Consider the following 13614-nt stretch of genomic DNA (forward strand, 5'->3'; position numbering starts at 1 on the left):
CTAACCTTATTACAGTACAATGTACAGGCTGTGTATTGCCCATTCTAAATTCTGTCTTGTCAGTGAATGTGTTTTTCCTGCCTCTGTGTTTTGGGCTGTATTTAGGCCCTATTCTCAAAAGATTGTGTGGATTTCTTTTCCGAATGAAGTCTTAAAAATTCCTTAAATGTTAAAATGGAGTGTTCTATTTAAGAAGTTAAAATCCAGCTTTTAATATGTATAATTTTCTCCCATGTAACTGCTACTTAAAATCCAGCTTTTAATATGTATAATTTTCTCCCATGTAACTGCTACTTAAAATCCAGCTTTTAATATGTATAATTTTCTCCCATGTAACTGCTACTTAAAATCCAGCTTTTGCTATATCCAATTTTCTACCATGCATCCCCTACTTAAATTGTATTGGAATATAGGCTCAGAACTTTCATTATGTCAATATTTATTTAAAATGTATCTTTTTTTATTTTGATGTATTGACTTGTGTGTCCTTGTTTACAGAATGCCATGATCGGATTCTTTGACTTCCATGCCTCCCCCCAGCCTCCAGGTTACCGACAGTTTTACCTGACAGCTATGAGATTGCTTGAAAAAGGTCAGTCCTGAGATAGATTCTGTATAGTGGATTAACTGGACTGGTTTAGTATAGAACCATGTTAGATTTTGAACCCAATGACATCACTTCCTCTAACATGGTTATAACCTTATCCCTTAGGACTCACCTGATCACCAACAATTAACAGCATCAGTTGATATTTCTATAACAGATGGTTATAACCTTATCTCTTAGGAGTCACCAACAATAAACAGCATCTGTTGATATTTCTATAACAGATGGTTATAATCTTATCCCTCAGGAGTCACCTGATCACAAACAATTAACAGCATCTGTTGATATTTCTATAACAGATGGTTATAACCTTATCCCTCAGGAGTCACCAACAATTAACAGCATCAGTTGATATTTCTATAACAGATGGTTATAACCGTATCCCTCAGGAGTCACCAACAATAACCAGCATCAGTTGATATTTCTATAACAGATGGTTATAACCGTATCCCTCAGGAGTCACCAACAATAAACAGCATCAGTTGATATTTCTATAACAGATGGTTATAACCTTATCCCTCAGGAGTCACCAACAATTAACAGCATCAGTTGATATTTCTATAACAGATGGTTATAACCTTATCCCTCAGGAGTCCCCAACAATAAACAGCATCAGTTGATATTTCTATAACAGATGGTTATAACCTTATCCGTCAGGAGTCACCAACAATTAACAGCATCAGTTGATATTTCTATATTTCTATAACAGATGGTTATAACCTTATCTCTCAGGAGTCACCAACAATTAACAGCATCAGTTGATATTTCTATAACAGATGGTTATAACCGTATCCCTCAGGAGTCCCCAACAATTAACAGCATCAGTTGATAGTTCTATAACAGATGGTTATAACCTTGTCCCTCAGGAGTCACCAACAATAAACAGCATCAGTTGATATTTCTATAACAGATGGTTATAACCTTATCCCTCAGGAGTCACCAACAATAACCAGCATCAGTTGATATTTCTATAACAGATGGTTATAACCTTATCCCTCAGGAGTCACCAACAATAACCAGCATCAGTTGATATTTCTATAACAGATGGTTATAACCTTATCCCTCAGGAGTCACCAACAATAACCAGCATCAGTTGATATTTCTATAACAGATGGTTATAACCGTATCCCTCAGGAGTCACCAACAATAAACAGCATCAGTTGATATTTCTATAACAGATGGTTATAACCTTATCCCTCAGGAGTCCCCAACAATTAACAGCATCAGTTGATATTTCTATAACAGATGATAATTGTACAATTTTATGGACATATGGATAGACTCTGACAATATTATACTATACCCTAATTAGGTGTCTTGTCTAAACTAAGGAACTTGCATTTTGTTACATTTGTATGAAAAATTGTCAACTTTAAGATAAACTTTTAAGACAACAAAAGAAATATTTACCTAGGCCACACCAATTTGAAAAGTAGTTCTTTGGAAAATTTTCAAATAAAACGGGAGCAGAGAATCAATCAATTTTTTTTTCTAATTTTGGTAAATTTTGTGAGAGCAGAAGTAAAATCTAACAGCTATGGATTTTAATGCCTCTAAAGGTGCATGCATTGGATAATTGACATCGTATTTTTTATGCTTTTAAGCGATCTTCTTTTTACTGAAAACATTCAAACACAAATTTTTTATTCTAACATGTGATAAATATTACACTTGAAAATGATAATTATTTTTCACCGCACAGTGTTTCCATTGTGTTCCAAAATAGTTCATACTATATAAATTCAGTTATGAGTGGAATGGTTAAACAAAAAACAAAAAAATAAATAAAAAAACCTGAATAAAAAACAACTCCAAAGTGACAAATAACAAGAAAAATACATCCAGAAAATCTTACATTAAATTCTGAATTTATTCTAAAGCATATCAGCTAGTAAAAATTTGGATGTTTATTTACAAACATGAAAAATCTAAGTCGTGATAGCATAACATATGTATAATTGTTTTCTAACCATTAATACAGTTTTATCAAAGAATAAGACCAGATAAGCGAAGACAAAGACAGTAATTAACCACAAACCCATAGCTTATACAGCTTCCTGACAATTTCCACTTTTATCACAATGTTAAGGTATGAAACATAGTTTTCATCATAGCTTCTCAAGCTTATAGTACTAAGATAGCCCCATTAAATTTTTTGTATACCCACCCTTTATATAGAACAAAATGTGTTTTTTTATCTGCATCATAAAAATGCTTTACTTGTGTTCATTTTTGTGGTGATTCAAGCGTCTATGTGACTAAAATTAGGGATCTATAAAATTACAGTGGTCTGACCCCCCAAAAAAACTGGAATTTTGTTATTTTTTTGACGAGCGGTTATTTAATTTTTATTAATTTTTTTTAAGTCCATATTTTAAGAGCGGTAAGAAGTAATACTTTTCATATTAGTATGGTGCTACTCTCATATTTCACAAAGGAAATTCTAAGGAAAGCTGCTTGAGTGTTGGGTTTCTAGACTGTTCTTGTAGCCTTTATATGACTGAAGGAGGGTTTACTCATGTACCATGTTATTTTATTATGTTTTATTTTCATTTGTAGACTTCTATCAGCCAGTACGGTCAGCCATTATCACACAGCCTGGTCTTGCTAGTCTGTTGGGTTTACATCACTCAAAAAGTTTGATTTTACATCGCCTGACAAATACTACTTTGGTAAGTTCAACACACTGATAATGAGATGTAATATTTAGGTTATAAAGTTTGACAGAATAGACCACTGTAACTGTTAATTACTCTATATATAGGGAAGCATTTCCTGAAGATGATTTTCAACCCAGGTCAAGTTTGATGTCAATATATATGTATACATTTCATCTATAACATTAAATGTTAGCCTCCCATTTATTTTTGTCCTAAATTGGGAAAGAGCAAAATGGATGAAAGTCAAACTGTGGCAAAGTTTCCACATAAGCAGTGTGTGTTTATAATATTGCTACATAAATTCCATGTCCATTTGTAACACTGTCTTGTAATTAGGTGTTCCGTCTAGTGACAGATAAGTTTGTTGATGTCTTTACATGTAACTAGACTGGTGTTAGATACATAACACATAAAATATGAAGCTTTTATTTCAATTTTCAGCTTTATCCCCAAGAAGGCAACTTTACAGATGAATACTTAACACATTGGATTGGTGTTCACAAACAACAGGTATTAAGAAAAGACTTTGTGATAAAATAGACCTTAGTAGTAAACAGAGAAATACATGAGATTCCCACCTATAATAATATATATCTTATAATTTGTCAGTATTGTCATCAATAACAATACAGTTAGTGGTCTGCTAATGATCGAAAAATAGTTAAAAATAGATGAATCATTTTGAAATGTGAAGTGCTCAATTGTAAATTTAAGCACTGAGTTATGATTGGAAAATTGAAAATATTCAGGATTTTGTTGTCATCATGCCTAACCTTCACTATTGTAGTGGAATAAATAGAATTCATAAAGTAAAGATAGTATCAACCTAATTTGTTCTGTGTTTGCATATAGTTGTCAACAATTGTTATAAACCTGAAACTCAAAGTAAATATAGAAGATTGATGTGAATCATCATTTCTTAACTAACCCTCTTGTTAGGCGTAACTGCTTGAGTGAAGAAAAGTACAAAAACATGCCCATGTGAAGCAGCTGGAAAACAAATGTACACAGCAGATCATGATGTTGAGATCGAAGATTTGTTTCCATATCCGAGACAGTTCAAGTGCTGATTATGGAAATTCTTCATGCTCATCTTGTTTGACTCAATCCATCTTAGTCTTCTCTTGTGTGTAATACTAAATCTGTTCTAATTCATATTAAACTGTGAACCAGTTTTACAGTGTAACATTTCAGGAAACTATGTACCAATACAATCTGCTCAGAAAACAAATTCAAAACATAGAAAAGAAGAATTCTATATTTAAGATATAAATCAGTTACAATACATGGTCAAGCATGCAGGAACACAAAATGACATCAACGTAGTGACTAAAATACTATAAACACATAACAAACATATGCATCAAGCAACCTTTGATTATTTCATTAATCATTGATATTTAATTGTGATTTTCTGTCCAATTCCCAACACCAGTGGAAACTTGTTATTTTCACTGGAGTTAAAATTTCACTTAGATATCGCATAAAACACAGAAAAATTAAGAAAAACTTTTTAAGAAATTTTAAAAGTGTATTCATACATGGCATGACCAATCATAAGGGAACTCTCTAATCAATCCTGATGGTATTTGACATGGAGGTCATGACTTACCTCAAGGATACGCGGGGATTGTTATAGTATCCATGTTATTGACTTCGGCAAGATGATTGTGAAAACATCAAACAGCAAGATGTTTCACAGGACAGGGCACATTATGATAAATATTTTAATTATTTTTTAATTATTCTTGTAACATGGAACTTAATATTTTCAGCCATTGGTGAAGTGGTTATCTCCCCCTGGACACAAGACACAACATTTATCAACAGCAATAAACCAAGGACCAGCATTAGTAGTGTTCATCCCAGTCAACCAGTTACATACAAACAGTTTTTATTACAACATGGTAGGTTGTACTTTATAGAGAAGTATCCATGGTGATAATGGCAATGTCATTTATATAATTATGAACTCACAGGTCTTATTGTGTACTCATTTAATGTGTGTTTATCATTGATACATTCTCACTGAATACTAAATGTGCCATTGAAGACATTTTTCGGTAATACACATAAACATGAAGTTAATGGGGACTTTTTTTAAACATCCCAAATACTACTAATTTCCAGAAGACATTTATTGATTACAGCATTGAGAGGCGGAGGAGGTAGAGAGGGGGAGGGGGTAGAGGGGGAGGGGGTAGAGAGGGGGAGGGGGTAGAGGGGGAGGGGGTAGAGAGGGGAGGGGGTAGAGAGGGGGAGGGGATAGAGAGGGGAGGGGGTAGAGAGGGGGAGGGGGAAGAGAGGGGAGGGGATAGAGAGGGGAGGGGGTAGAGAGGGGGAGGGGGAAGAGAGGGGAGGGGATAGAGAGGGGGAGGTGAAAGAGAAGAGGGAGGGGGTAGAGAGGGGGAGGGGATAGAGAGGGGGAGGGGGTAGAGAGGAGGAGGAGGTAGTGAAGGGGAGGGGGTAGAAAGGGGAGGGGATAGAGAGGGGGAGGGGGTAGAGAGGGGGAGGGGGTAGAGAGGGGAGGGGGTAGAGAGGGGGAGGGGATAGAGAGGGGAGGGGGTAGAGAGGGGGAGGGGGAAGAGAGGGGAGGGGAGAGAGGGGAGGGGGTAGAGAGGGGGAGGGGGAAGAGAGGGGAGGGGATAGAGAGGGGGAGGTGAAAGAGAAGAGGGAGGGGGTAGAGAGGGGGAGGGGATAGAGAGGGGGAGGGGGTAGAGAGGAGGAGGAGGTAGTGAAGGGGAGGAGGTAGTGAAGGGGAGGGGGTAGAAAGGGGAGGGGATAGAGAGAGAGAGGGGAGGGGGTAGAGGGGAAGGGGATAGAGAGGGGGAGGAGGTAGAGAGGGGGAGGAGGTAGAGAGGGGGAGGGGGTAGAGGGGAAGGGGATAGAGAGGGGAGGGGGTAGAGAGGGGGAGGGGGAAGAGAGGGGAGGGGATAGAGAGGGGGAGGTGAAAGAGAAGAGGGAGGGGGTAGAGAGGGGGAGGGGATAGAGAGGGGGAGGGGATAGAGAGGAGGAGGAGGTAGTGAAGGGGAGGGGGTAGAAAGGGGAGGGGATAGAGAGAGGGAGGGCAACAGGCATATAGTGTTACTAATGTTGGTTCATCACCATCACTCTATTATTTGTTTTGCAGGTCCGTGAAGTTGCTTTACATTACTTGAATTGTAATGACAGTCTATTCATGCGGGACGCCACTGAACTAAGTATACGACAGCGGATAGCAAGTATAGAGGAACACCAAAAACATACTGACAAATGTCTCTACAAGCAAGTGTACAAAAATACACTGTATATGTCTCCAGCCAGTGATAAAAATTGCTGTATTTCCTTGGTGACTAGTCATAATAAAGAATATAGTAGAGAGGACTCTCGAACTGTGTGCGAGTACTGTAAACATGTCAAAACCACGCCTTCACTGGAGGAGAGGTCACATCTGTGCATGCTAGATACACCCACAAGTCTTTCAACTGGAGCTATGTTCAGTGGTCTTGCCCATAGTCCACCCCATTGTCTCAATACCGGCCAGGACTATAACACCAACGAATACCGGACTTTGTGTTGTAAAGAGTGCAGTTATAATGTGTTGTCAAACGACAAGTGTTCTTCTAGAAAAACAACTGACCCTTTCATTGCTAGAAGTAATTTTATTTTTCTAAACCTAATATGCAAAACACTAAAATTGCAGGAAGAACAGAATTTGACATCACCATTTGATTTTGTCAAGGATTTTAGTCGTTTTGATTTGGAGAAAGTGATGGGATTACACTGTAGAAGTAACAGAACATTAAATTTACATGTGATGGATATCAAGCATCACTCTGTGTTCTTGGAGAGATTAGCGCCAGGCTATCTAATTGATGTCAACTCACCTGCAGCTGTGATCGTGGATAAAAAGGTAAGGACATGGTGTTTCTGGTGTGTATAATGGTTAGGGATGTGTACTTCCTGTCTATAAAAAGGTAAGGACATGGTGTTTCTGGTGTGTATAATGGTTAGGGAATTGTACTTCCTGTCTATAAAAAGGTAAGGACATGGTGTTTCTGGTGTGTATAATGGTTAGGGAATTGTACTTCCTGTCTATAAAAAGGTAAGGACATGGTGTTTCTGGTGTGTATAATGGTTAGGGATGTGTACTTCCTGTCTATAAAAAGGTAAGGACATGGTGTTTCTGGTGTGTATAATGGTTAGGGAATTGTACTTCCTGTCTATAAAAAGGTAAGGACATGGTGTTTCTGGTGTGTATAATGGTTAGGGATGTGTACTTCCTGTATATAAAAAGGTAAGGACATGGTGTTTCTGGTGTGTATAATGGTTAGGGAATTGTACTTCCTGTCTATAAAAAGGTAAGGACATGGTGTTTCTGGTGTGTATAATGGTTAGGGATGTGTACTTCCTGTGTATAAAAAGGTAAGGACATGGTGTTTCTGGTGTGTATAATGGTTAGGGATGTGTACTTCCTGTCTATAAAAAGGTAAGGACATGGTGTTTCTGGTGTGTATAATGGTTAGGGATGTGTACTTCCTGTATATAAAAAGGTAAGGACATGGTGTTTCTGGTGTGTATAATGGTTAGGGATGTGTACTTCCTGTCTATAAAAAGGTAAGGACATGGTGTTTCTGGTGTGTATAATGGTTAGGGATGTGTACTTCCTGTCTATAAAAAGGTAAGGACATGGTGTTTCTGGTGTGTATAATGGTGTGTATATAATGGTTAATGTGTACTTCCTGTATATAAAAAGGTAAGGACATGGTGTTTCTGGTGTGTATAATGGTTAGGGATGTGTACTTCCTGTCTATAAAAAGGTAAGGACATGGTGTTTCTGGTGTGTATAATGGTTAGGGAATTGTACTTCCTGTGTATAAAAAGGTAAGGACATGGTGTTTCTGGTGTGTATAATGGTTAGGGATGTGTACTTCCTGTCTATAAAAAGGTAAGGACATGGTGTTTCTGGTGTGTATAATGGTTAGGGAATTGTACTTCCTGTCTATAAAAAGGTAAGGACATGGTGTTTCTGGTGTGTATAATGGTTAGGGAATTGTACTTCCTGTATATAAAAAGGTAAGGACATGGTGTTTCTGGTGTGTATAATGGTTAGGGATGTGTACTTCCTGTCTATAAAAAGGTAAGGACATGGTGTTTCTGGTGTGTATAATGGTTAGGGAATTGTACTTCCTGTCTATAAAAAGGTAAGGACATGGTGTTTCTGGTGTGTATAATGGTTAGGGATGTGTACTTCCTGTGTATAAAAAGGTAAGGACATGGTGTTTCTGGTGTGTATAATGGTTAGGGAATTGTACTTCCTGTCTATAAAAAGGTAAGGACATGGTGTTTCTGGTGTGTATAATGGTTAGGGAATTGTACTTCCTGTCTATAAAAAGGTAAGGACATGGTGTTTCTGGTGTGTATAATGGTTAGGGAATTGTACTTCCTGTATATAAAAAGGTAAGGACATGGTGTTTCTGGTGTGTATAATGGTTAGGGATGTGTACTTCCTGTGTATAAAAAGGTAAGGGACTGGTGTGTATAATGGTTATGGTGTTTCTGGTGTGGGAATTGTACTTCCTGTGTATAAAAAGGTAAGGACATGGTGTTTCTGGTGTGTATAATGGTTAGGGATGTGTACTTCCTGTATATAAAAAGGTAAGGACATGGTGTTTCTGGTGTGTATAATGGTGTGTTATGGGGAATTGTACTTCCTGTCTATAAAAAGGTAAGGACATGGTGTTTCTGGTGTGTATAATGGTTAGGGATGTGTACTTCCTGTCTATAAAAAGGTAAGGACATGGTGTTTCTGGTGTGTATAATGGCTAGGGATGTGTACTTCCTGTCTATAAAAAGGTAAGGACATGGTGTTTCTGGTGTGTATAATGGTGTGTAAGGACATGGTGTTTCTGGTGTGTATAATGGTTAGGGAATTGTACTTCCTGTCTATAAAAAGGTAAGGACATGGTGTTTCTGGTGTGTATAATGGTTAGGGATGTGTACTTCCTGTCTATAAAAAGGTAAGGACATGGTGTTTCTGGTGTGTATAATGGTTAGGGAATTGCACTTCCTGTATATAAAAAGGTAAGGACATTGTGTGTTTTGTGTTTTTAAAGGCAGGGATATTTTGCTTCTTATGTATATAAAGGTATGGATATTGTGCATCCTGTATGCACGTTACAAGAAGGAACTTTGTATTGTACAAGTCATATGCATATAATTTGTGAGGACTTACATGCTTTCTGTCTATCAAAAAGATATGGACATTGTTCTGCATGTGTAGAGGTAAACCTTTTTTTTATCATTTCAATTACATTGCATTCTTTCATTGAATTAATATTAAAAATCAACAGCATTTTTTAATCATGAAGTACCTCCAGTGTATTCAATAAAAATGATTCTATTATTCCTTGTAAATTTTAACTTGGGGATTAAGTGCCAAAACATTTTCAGAAAATAACATTTTTTAGATGCAAATTCCCCCAAGTACATGTGACCTTAATGTGTTGCATGTTTTGTAGCAAGAGTTGCTTCCCATACACTGATGTGTCTCCAGGCTTTGTATTTAATCTTTAATGATAACCTGGCATATAACAACAAGGATGAGGACTCTCAGGGGACGGAGTCAGCTTGTTTTCATCTAATTGTTGAGATTTTGTTCTTGTCTCAGAAGCCATGATTGTGTGTAACTGGCTCCAGGCTAGGAAAGTTTGTAACATTCCTGGTAAAATTTTGATCTGTGTGTACTTCACAATAGTTCAGGTGACAGGGTGCTTATGTAACACTCACCCATTAATTATAACAGTATTTTACTAGAATGATATTTCTTCTGTTGATTCATCCAATTGTCTCCTCTGTTTTTTCAACAGAATGAAGCTCAATATGTTCTCAGGGAAACATTCAGCAAGAAAAATTTAGGTAAGTTACATCTATTCTTATCAGTAATTTTCATTAACATCTTATAGAGATCCCCATTTCCAGGTACTCATTTAGCCATGCCAGGTAAGTTAAGGGAGTTAGGGATGCAGATCAGTTCATAGCTAGGTGAAGGACAGTCACAATTGTCTCCCAGCTTGTATGGCTTGTTGTACTGATGTACTAACAAACCATTTGATTCTATTGAGTTATCAAACACAACTTCTATGAATCAAATACTCCATAACAAGACTACATGTAAAATGATCCTAAATGCCATTAACTTTGAATTGACAAACTCCGTTATCAAATAAAAATTATGACAATTAATCAAGCATATTAAAACATGGATAATTTTCATTGTTAATCTCTGTTGTTTAAATTTTTGTAAATCTGTAGTTAATTTGTGTTGTGAGTCTGTAGTTAATTTGTATTTTGTCGGTATGCCCATTTTAATAACGACTGACCTCCAGGGGCTGATGGGCAGGGCCAAAAGGGGTCAAATTGACTTAAATTTCAAAAATCTTTTCAACACCCAGATATGGTAGAACGAAATGCTCTGTATGAATGGAAGCATCTTAGGTACTTTAATTACCAAAATGAGTCTCACATTTCTTCTTTGGGAGGAATACCTTTTTTAGACTTTACTGTAATTTTCATAGAAAAATAGCATTTTTGAACATAACTTTGGTTATTTCCCTTTGCAAATAACTTTGTAAGAATTATCAGTATAGGATGACAGTTTTGATGGTATGCATGTATTGACACTGGCTTACGATATTCATTGTCACAATTTCTGTTTAATGACACTTGATAACAATCCTTTAACCTTTATATTCAATATTGCTTATCTCAGGTGACTGTGAAGATCTCTAGGCCTCTTGCTTTTTATACGACTTGTTGTCAGTGTAACATTTATATGAAATAAAGCCATTGAAATATAGTGGACTGCATAGCTGTCTTGTCTGGAATCAGTTGTAAAAATCAAAAGTAATTATATTATTGTTACAACACTACTGGTGTCATTAATCCATTACTTTATGTGATGTTGTCGAATCTGCAATTGTGATCCCTACAGGGATTAAATCCAGTGAAAATTAATCAAGAAAATATAGCTAATTTGTTTTGGTTTGTGATATTTAATTAAGTTTTCTGTTGTTAATTCTGAAATGAGAAATTAGATATTAAAACCCCTTCACATAAAGTGAGACCTTTTGAATAGGGTTTGGATTTCTGTATAACGAGGAAATTTCCAGAGAGCATATTGTTGATTGTTGTATTAAACATAGTGTAACTATAACTCACAGCTTTTTTAGCTGAACAATTATGATGCTAGCTGATGCTTTGTGTTGAAGCAATATCAGATGTAATGATTTTTTATTGATGAATTTGCTAATGTGTTTAGCCCTCCATCGTGGGATGATGGATTATTCAAATTGCCCTACGTCCGTGGTCCATCTGTCCGTCCGTCCGTCCGTCCGTCCGTCCGTCCGTAAACAGTTATTGTTATTTCTTTAGAAGTACTGAATGGATCTTTTTCAAATTTCTTATGTAACTTCACCATTGTCTCTTCAGTACTGATCAGAAAAACAAAATGGCTGACAGCTGGCCATCTTGGATTTTTCCAGTGAAGTTTGTTATCACTATTTCTTAAAAAGCACGTGATGAATATCTCTGAAATTTCATACATAGGTTTCCCTATGTCCCAAGATGTGCCTATTTAATTTTGGGTCTGATCAAAAAGACGAAATGGCTGACAAGCATCCATCTTTGATTTTGCCAAGTAAAGATTTTTATTACTATTTCTTCAGAAGCACTCGGTGGATCTCTCTCAGATTTCATATGTAGGTTTCTTTTGTCCCTAGTTGTGCCCATTTGATTTTGGTACTGGTCAGAAAAAGAAAATGGTCAACAGACGGCCATTTTGGATTTTGCCTAGTAAAGATTGTTGTCCTTACTTCAGAAGTACTGAATGTATCTCTCTCAAATTTCAAACAAAGTTCCCTTCGGTCTCTTCTCGTGCTTGTTTTATTTTGGGACTGATCAGAAAATCTAAATGCCTGACAGACGACCATCTTGGATTTAGCAGGTAAAAATTATCATCCCTATTTCTGCAATAGATTGTTCAAATTTCTTATCATTGAGAGCAAAAACAGAGAAAAGATCCAACTTCAAAAGAGCAAAAAAAGATAAAACAATTGTGGGCGCCAAGATCCCTCTGGGATCTCTTGTTTCGGTAGAGATGTGTAGGAATGATTCTCTATGTCACTCAGCAAACAAAGTATTCTCTTATCATTCCCCTGAACTCTACAGAAAGTGCAAACAGCAAGTTTACTGGAGTTTCGTCATACATGTTCCAAGAATGAGAATGAGTGAAAATGGATGTGAATTACAGCTCCCTCGTGTGTTGCTGAAGTGTCAGCGGTTGACATAGATATATGCTCCTGGTATTTTACTGTCTCAAACACAATGCATTTTGTACAATGAGAATTCATAACAGCTTTCTAAATGGTATTCCTAATGAGTCCATGACTTGTTTTGTCAATGATTTTCAGGGAAAAAAGAAAAAAAAAAAATGGCTTTGACACTTGAATATTACAGTTTTGTGTCGCAATCAAGACATCTGTGGTAATGCTGTGATAACAAAGTGTGGAAAGCAATTGTTATGTTTAAGAGCTTGTGAAATGTTCAGTAAAGGAACAATGAAATACATAAAATTCTATCATTGAATTTCATTATCCAATTTATAAATGATCATAAGCCTGCAGTTTATTATTCAATTTCAGTTTTGTATTTCAATTCTGCCAGAGTTGACCTGTGTTTGATCTTGGATGTCAATAATTTTGATGTACATTGTCATGAATGCCCAGAACTGTTCAGATACATATTGTATTGATTGATACAGTTAAATGATGATCACCATTAAATTTGAAGGGATGCATCAGTCCAGGCACGTGCATAGTAAAGAACAAAAAAAAAAAAGATTTCAAACTCGCAAATGGTTTTAAAATGTATCTTGACAGTTATTGAATTGAAGGTTATGCATCTTTTCAAAATTAAGCTGGATTGAAAAGTACATTTACTATTTAAAGGCCTGGTGGTCATGTGATTGAGCAGTGCTACATACATAGTCAATTAAGTGCTGAATGTGGCGTGGAATGTTAATACAGGGTACACATTTCTTTGACATGTATCAGTAGGACAGCCAGGAAATGGCTTCACTTGTTACTGTGAGCTTGAAACGTGGAAATCATTTTACAGTTAGAAAACTAGAAACAACACAAATAATGGAATTAAAACATTGATTTTTGAGAATATCACAAATTCAGATTGCAAACATATGATAACTGTTAACAGTAGCAGTTACACTGACATTGAAATATTGATTCTTTCACAAATATGACAAGAATAGTGTGCTTTTCAAATCCTAAATTACTAAACATGTATGTTATC

At 36.4% G+C, this 13614-nt stretch overlaps 1 protein-coding gene across 1 annotated transcript in view; it reads left to right on the forward strand.

Annotated features, from left to right (window-relative positions):
- The window catches only part of LOC132555754 (thioredoxin domain-containing protein 11-like), a 56159-nt gene that overhangs the window by 8180 nt on the left and 34365 nt on the right, over nt 1-13614 (forward strand). The window contains exons 5-10 of the mRNA XM_060220116.1: nt 499-592; nt 3167-3279; nt 3709-3777; nt 5043-5174; nt 6398-7159; nt 10116-10164. Coding sequence (XP_060076099.1) covers nt 499-592; nt 3167-3279; nt 3709-3777; nt 5043-5174; nt 6398-7159; nt 10116-10164 — 1219 coding nt within the window. The remainder of the gene's footprint in view (nt 1-498; nt 593-3166; nt 3280-3708; nt 3778-5042; nt 5175-6397; nt 7160-10115; nt 10165-13614) is intronic.

This window comes from Ylistrum balloti, unplaced genomic scaffold, assembly GCF_031769215.1.
Source record: "Ylistrum balloti isolate Yb309-2 unplaced genomic scaffold, AGI_CSIRO_Ybal_v1 Utg370512, whole genome shotgun sequence".
Taxonomy (NCBI): Eukaryota; Metazoa; Mollusca; class Bivalvia; order Pectinida; family Pectinidae; genus Ylistrum; species Ylistrum balloti.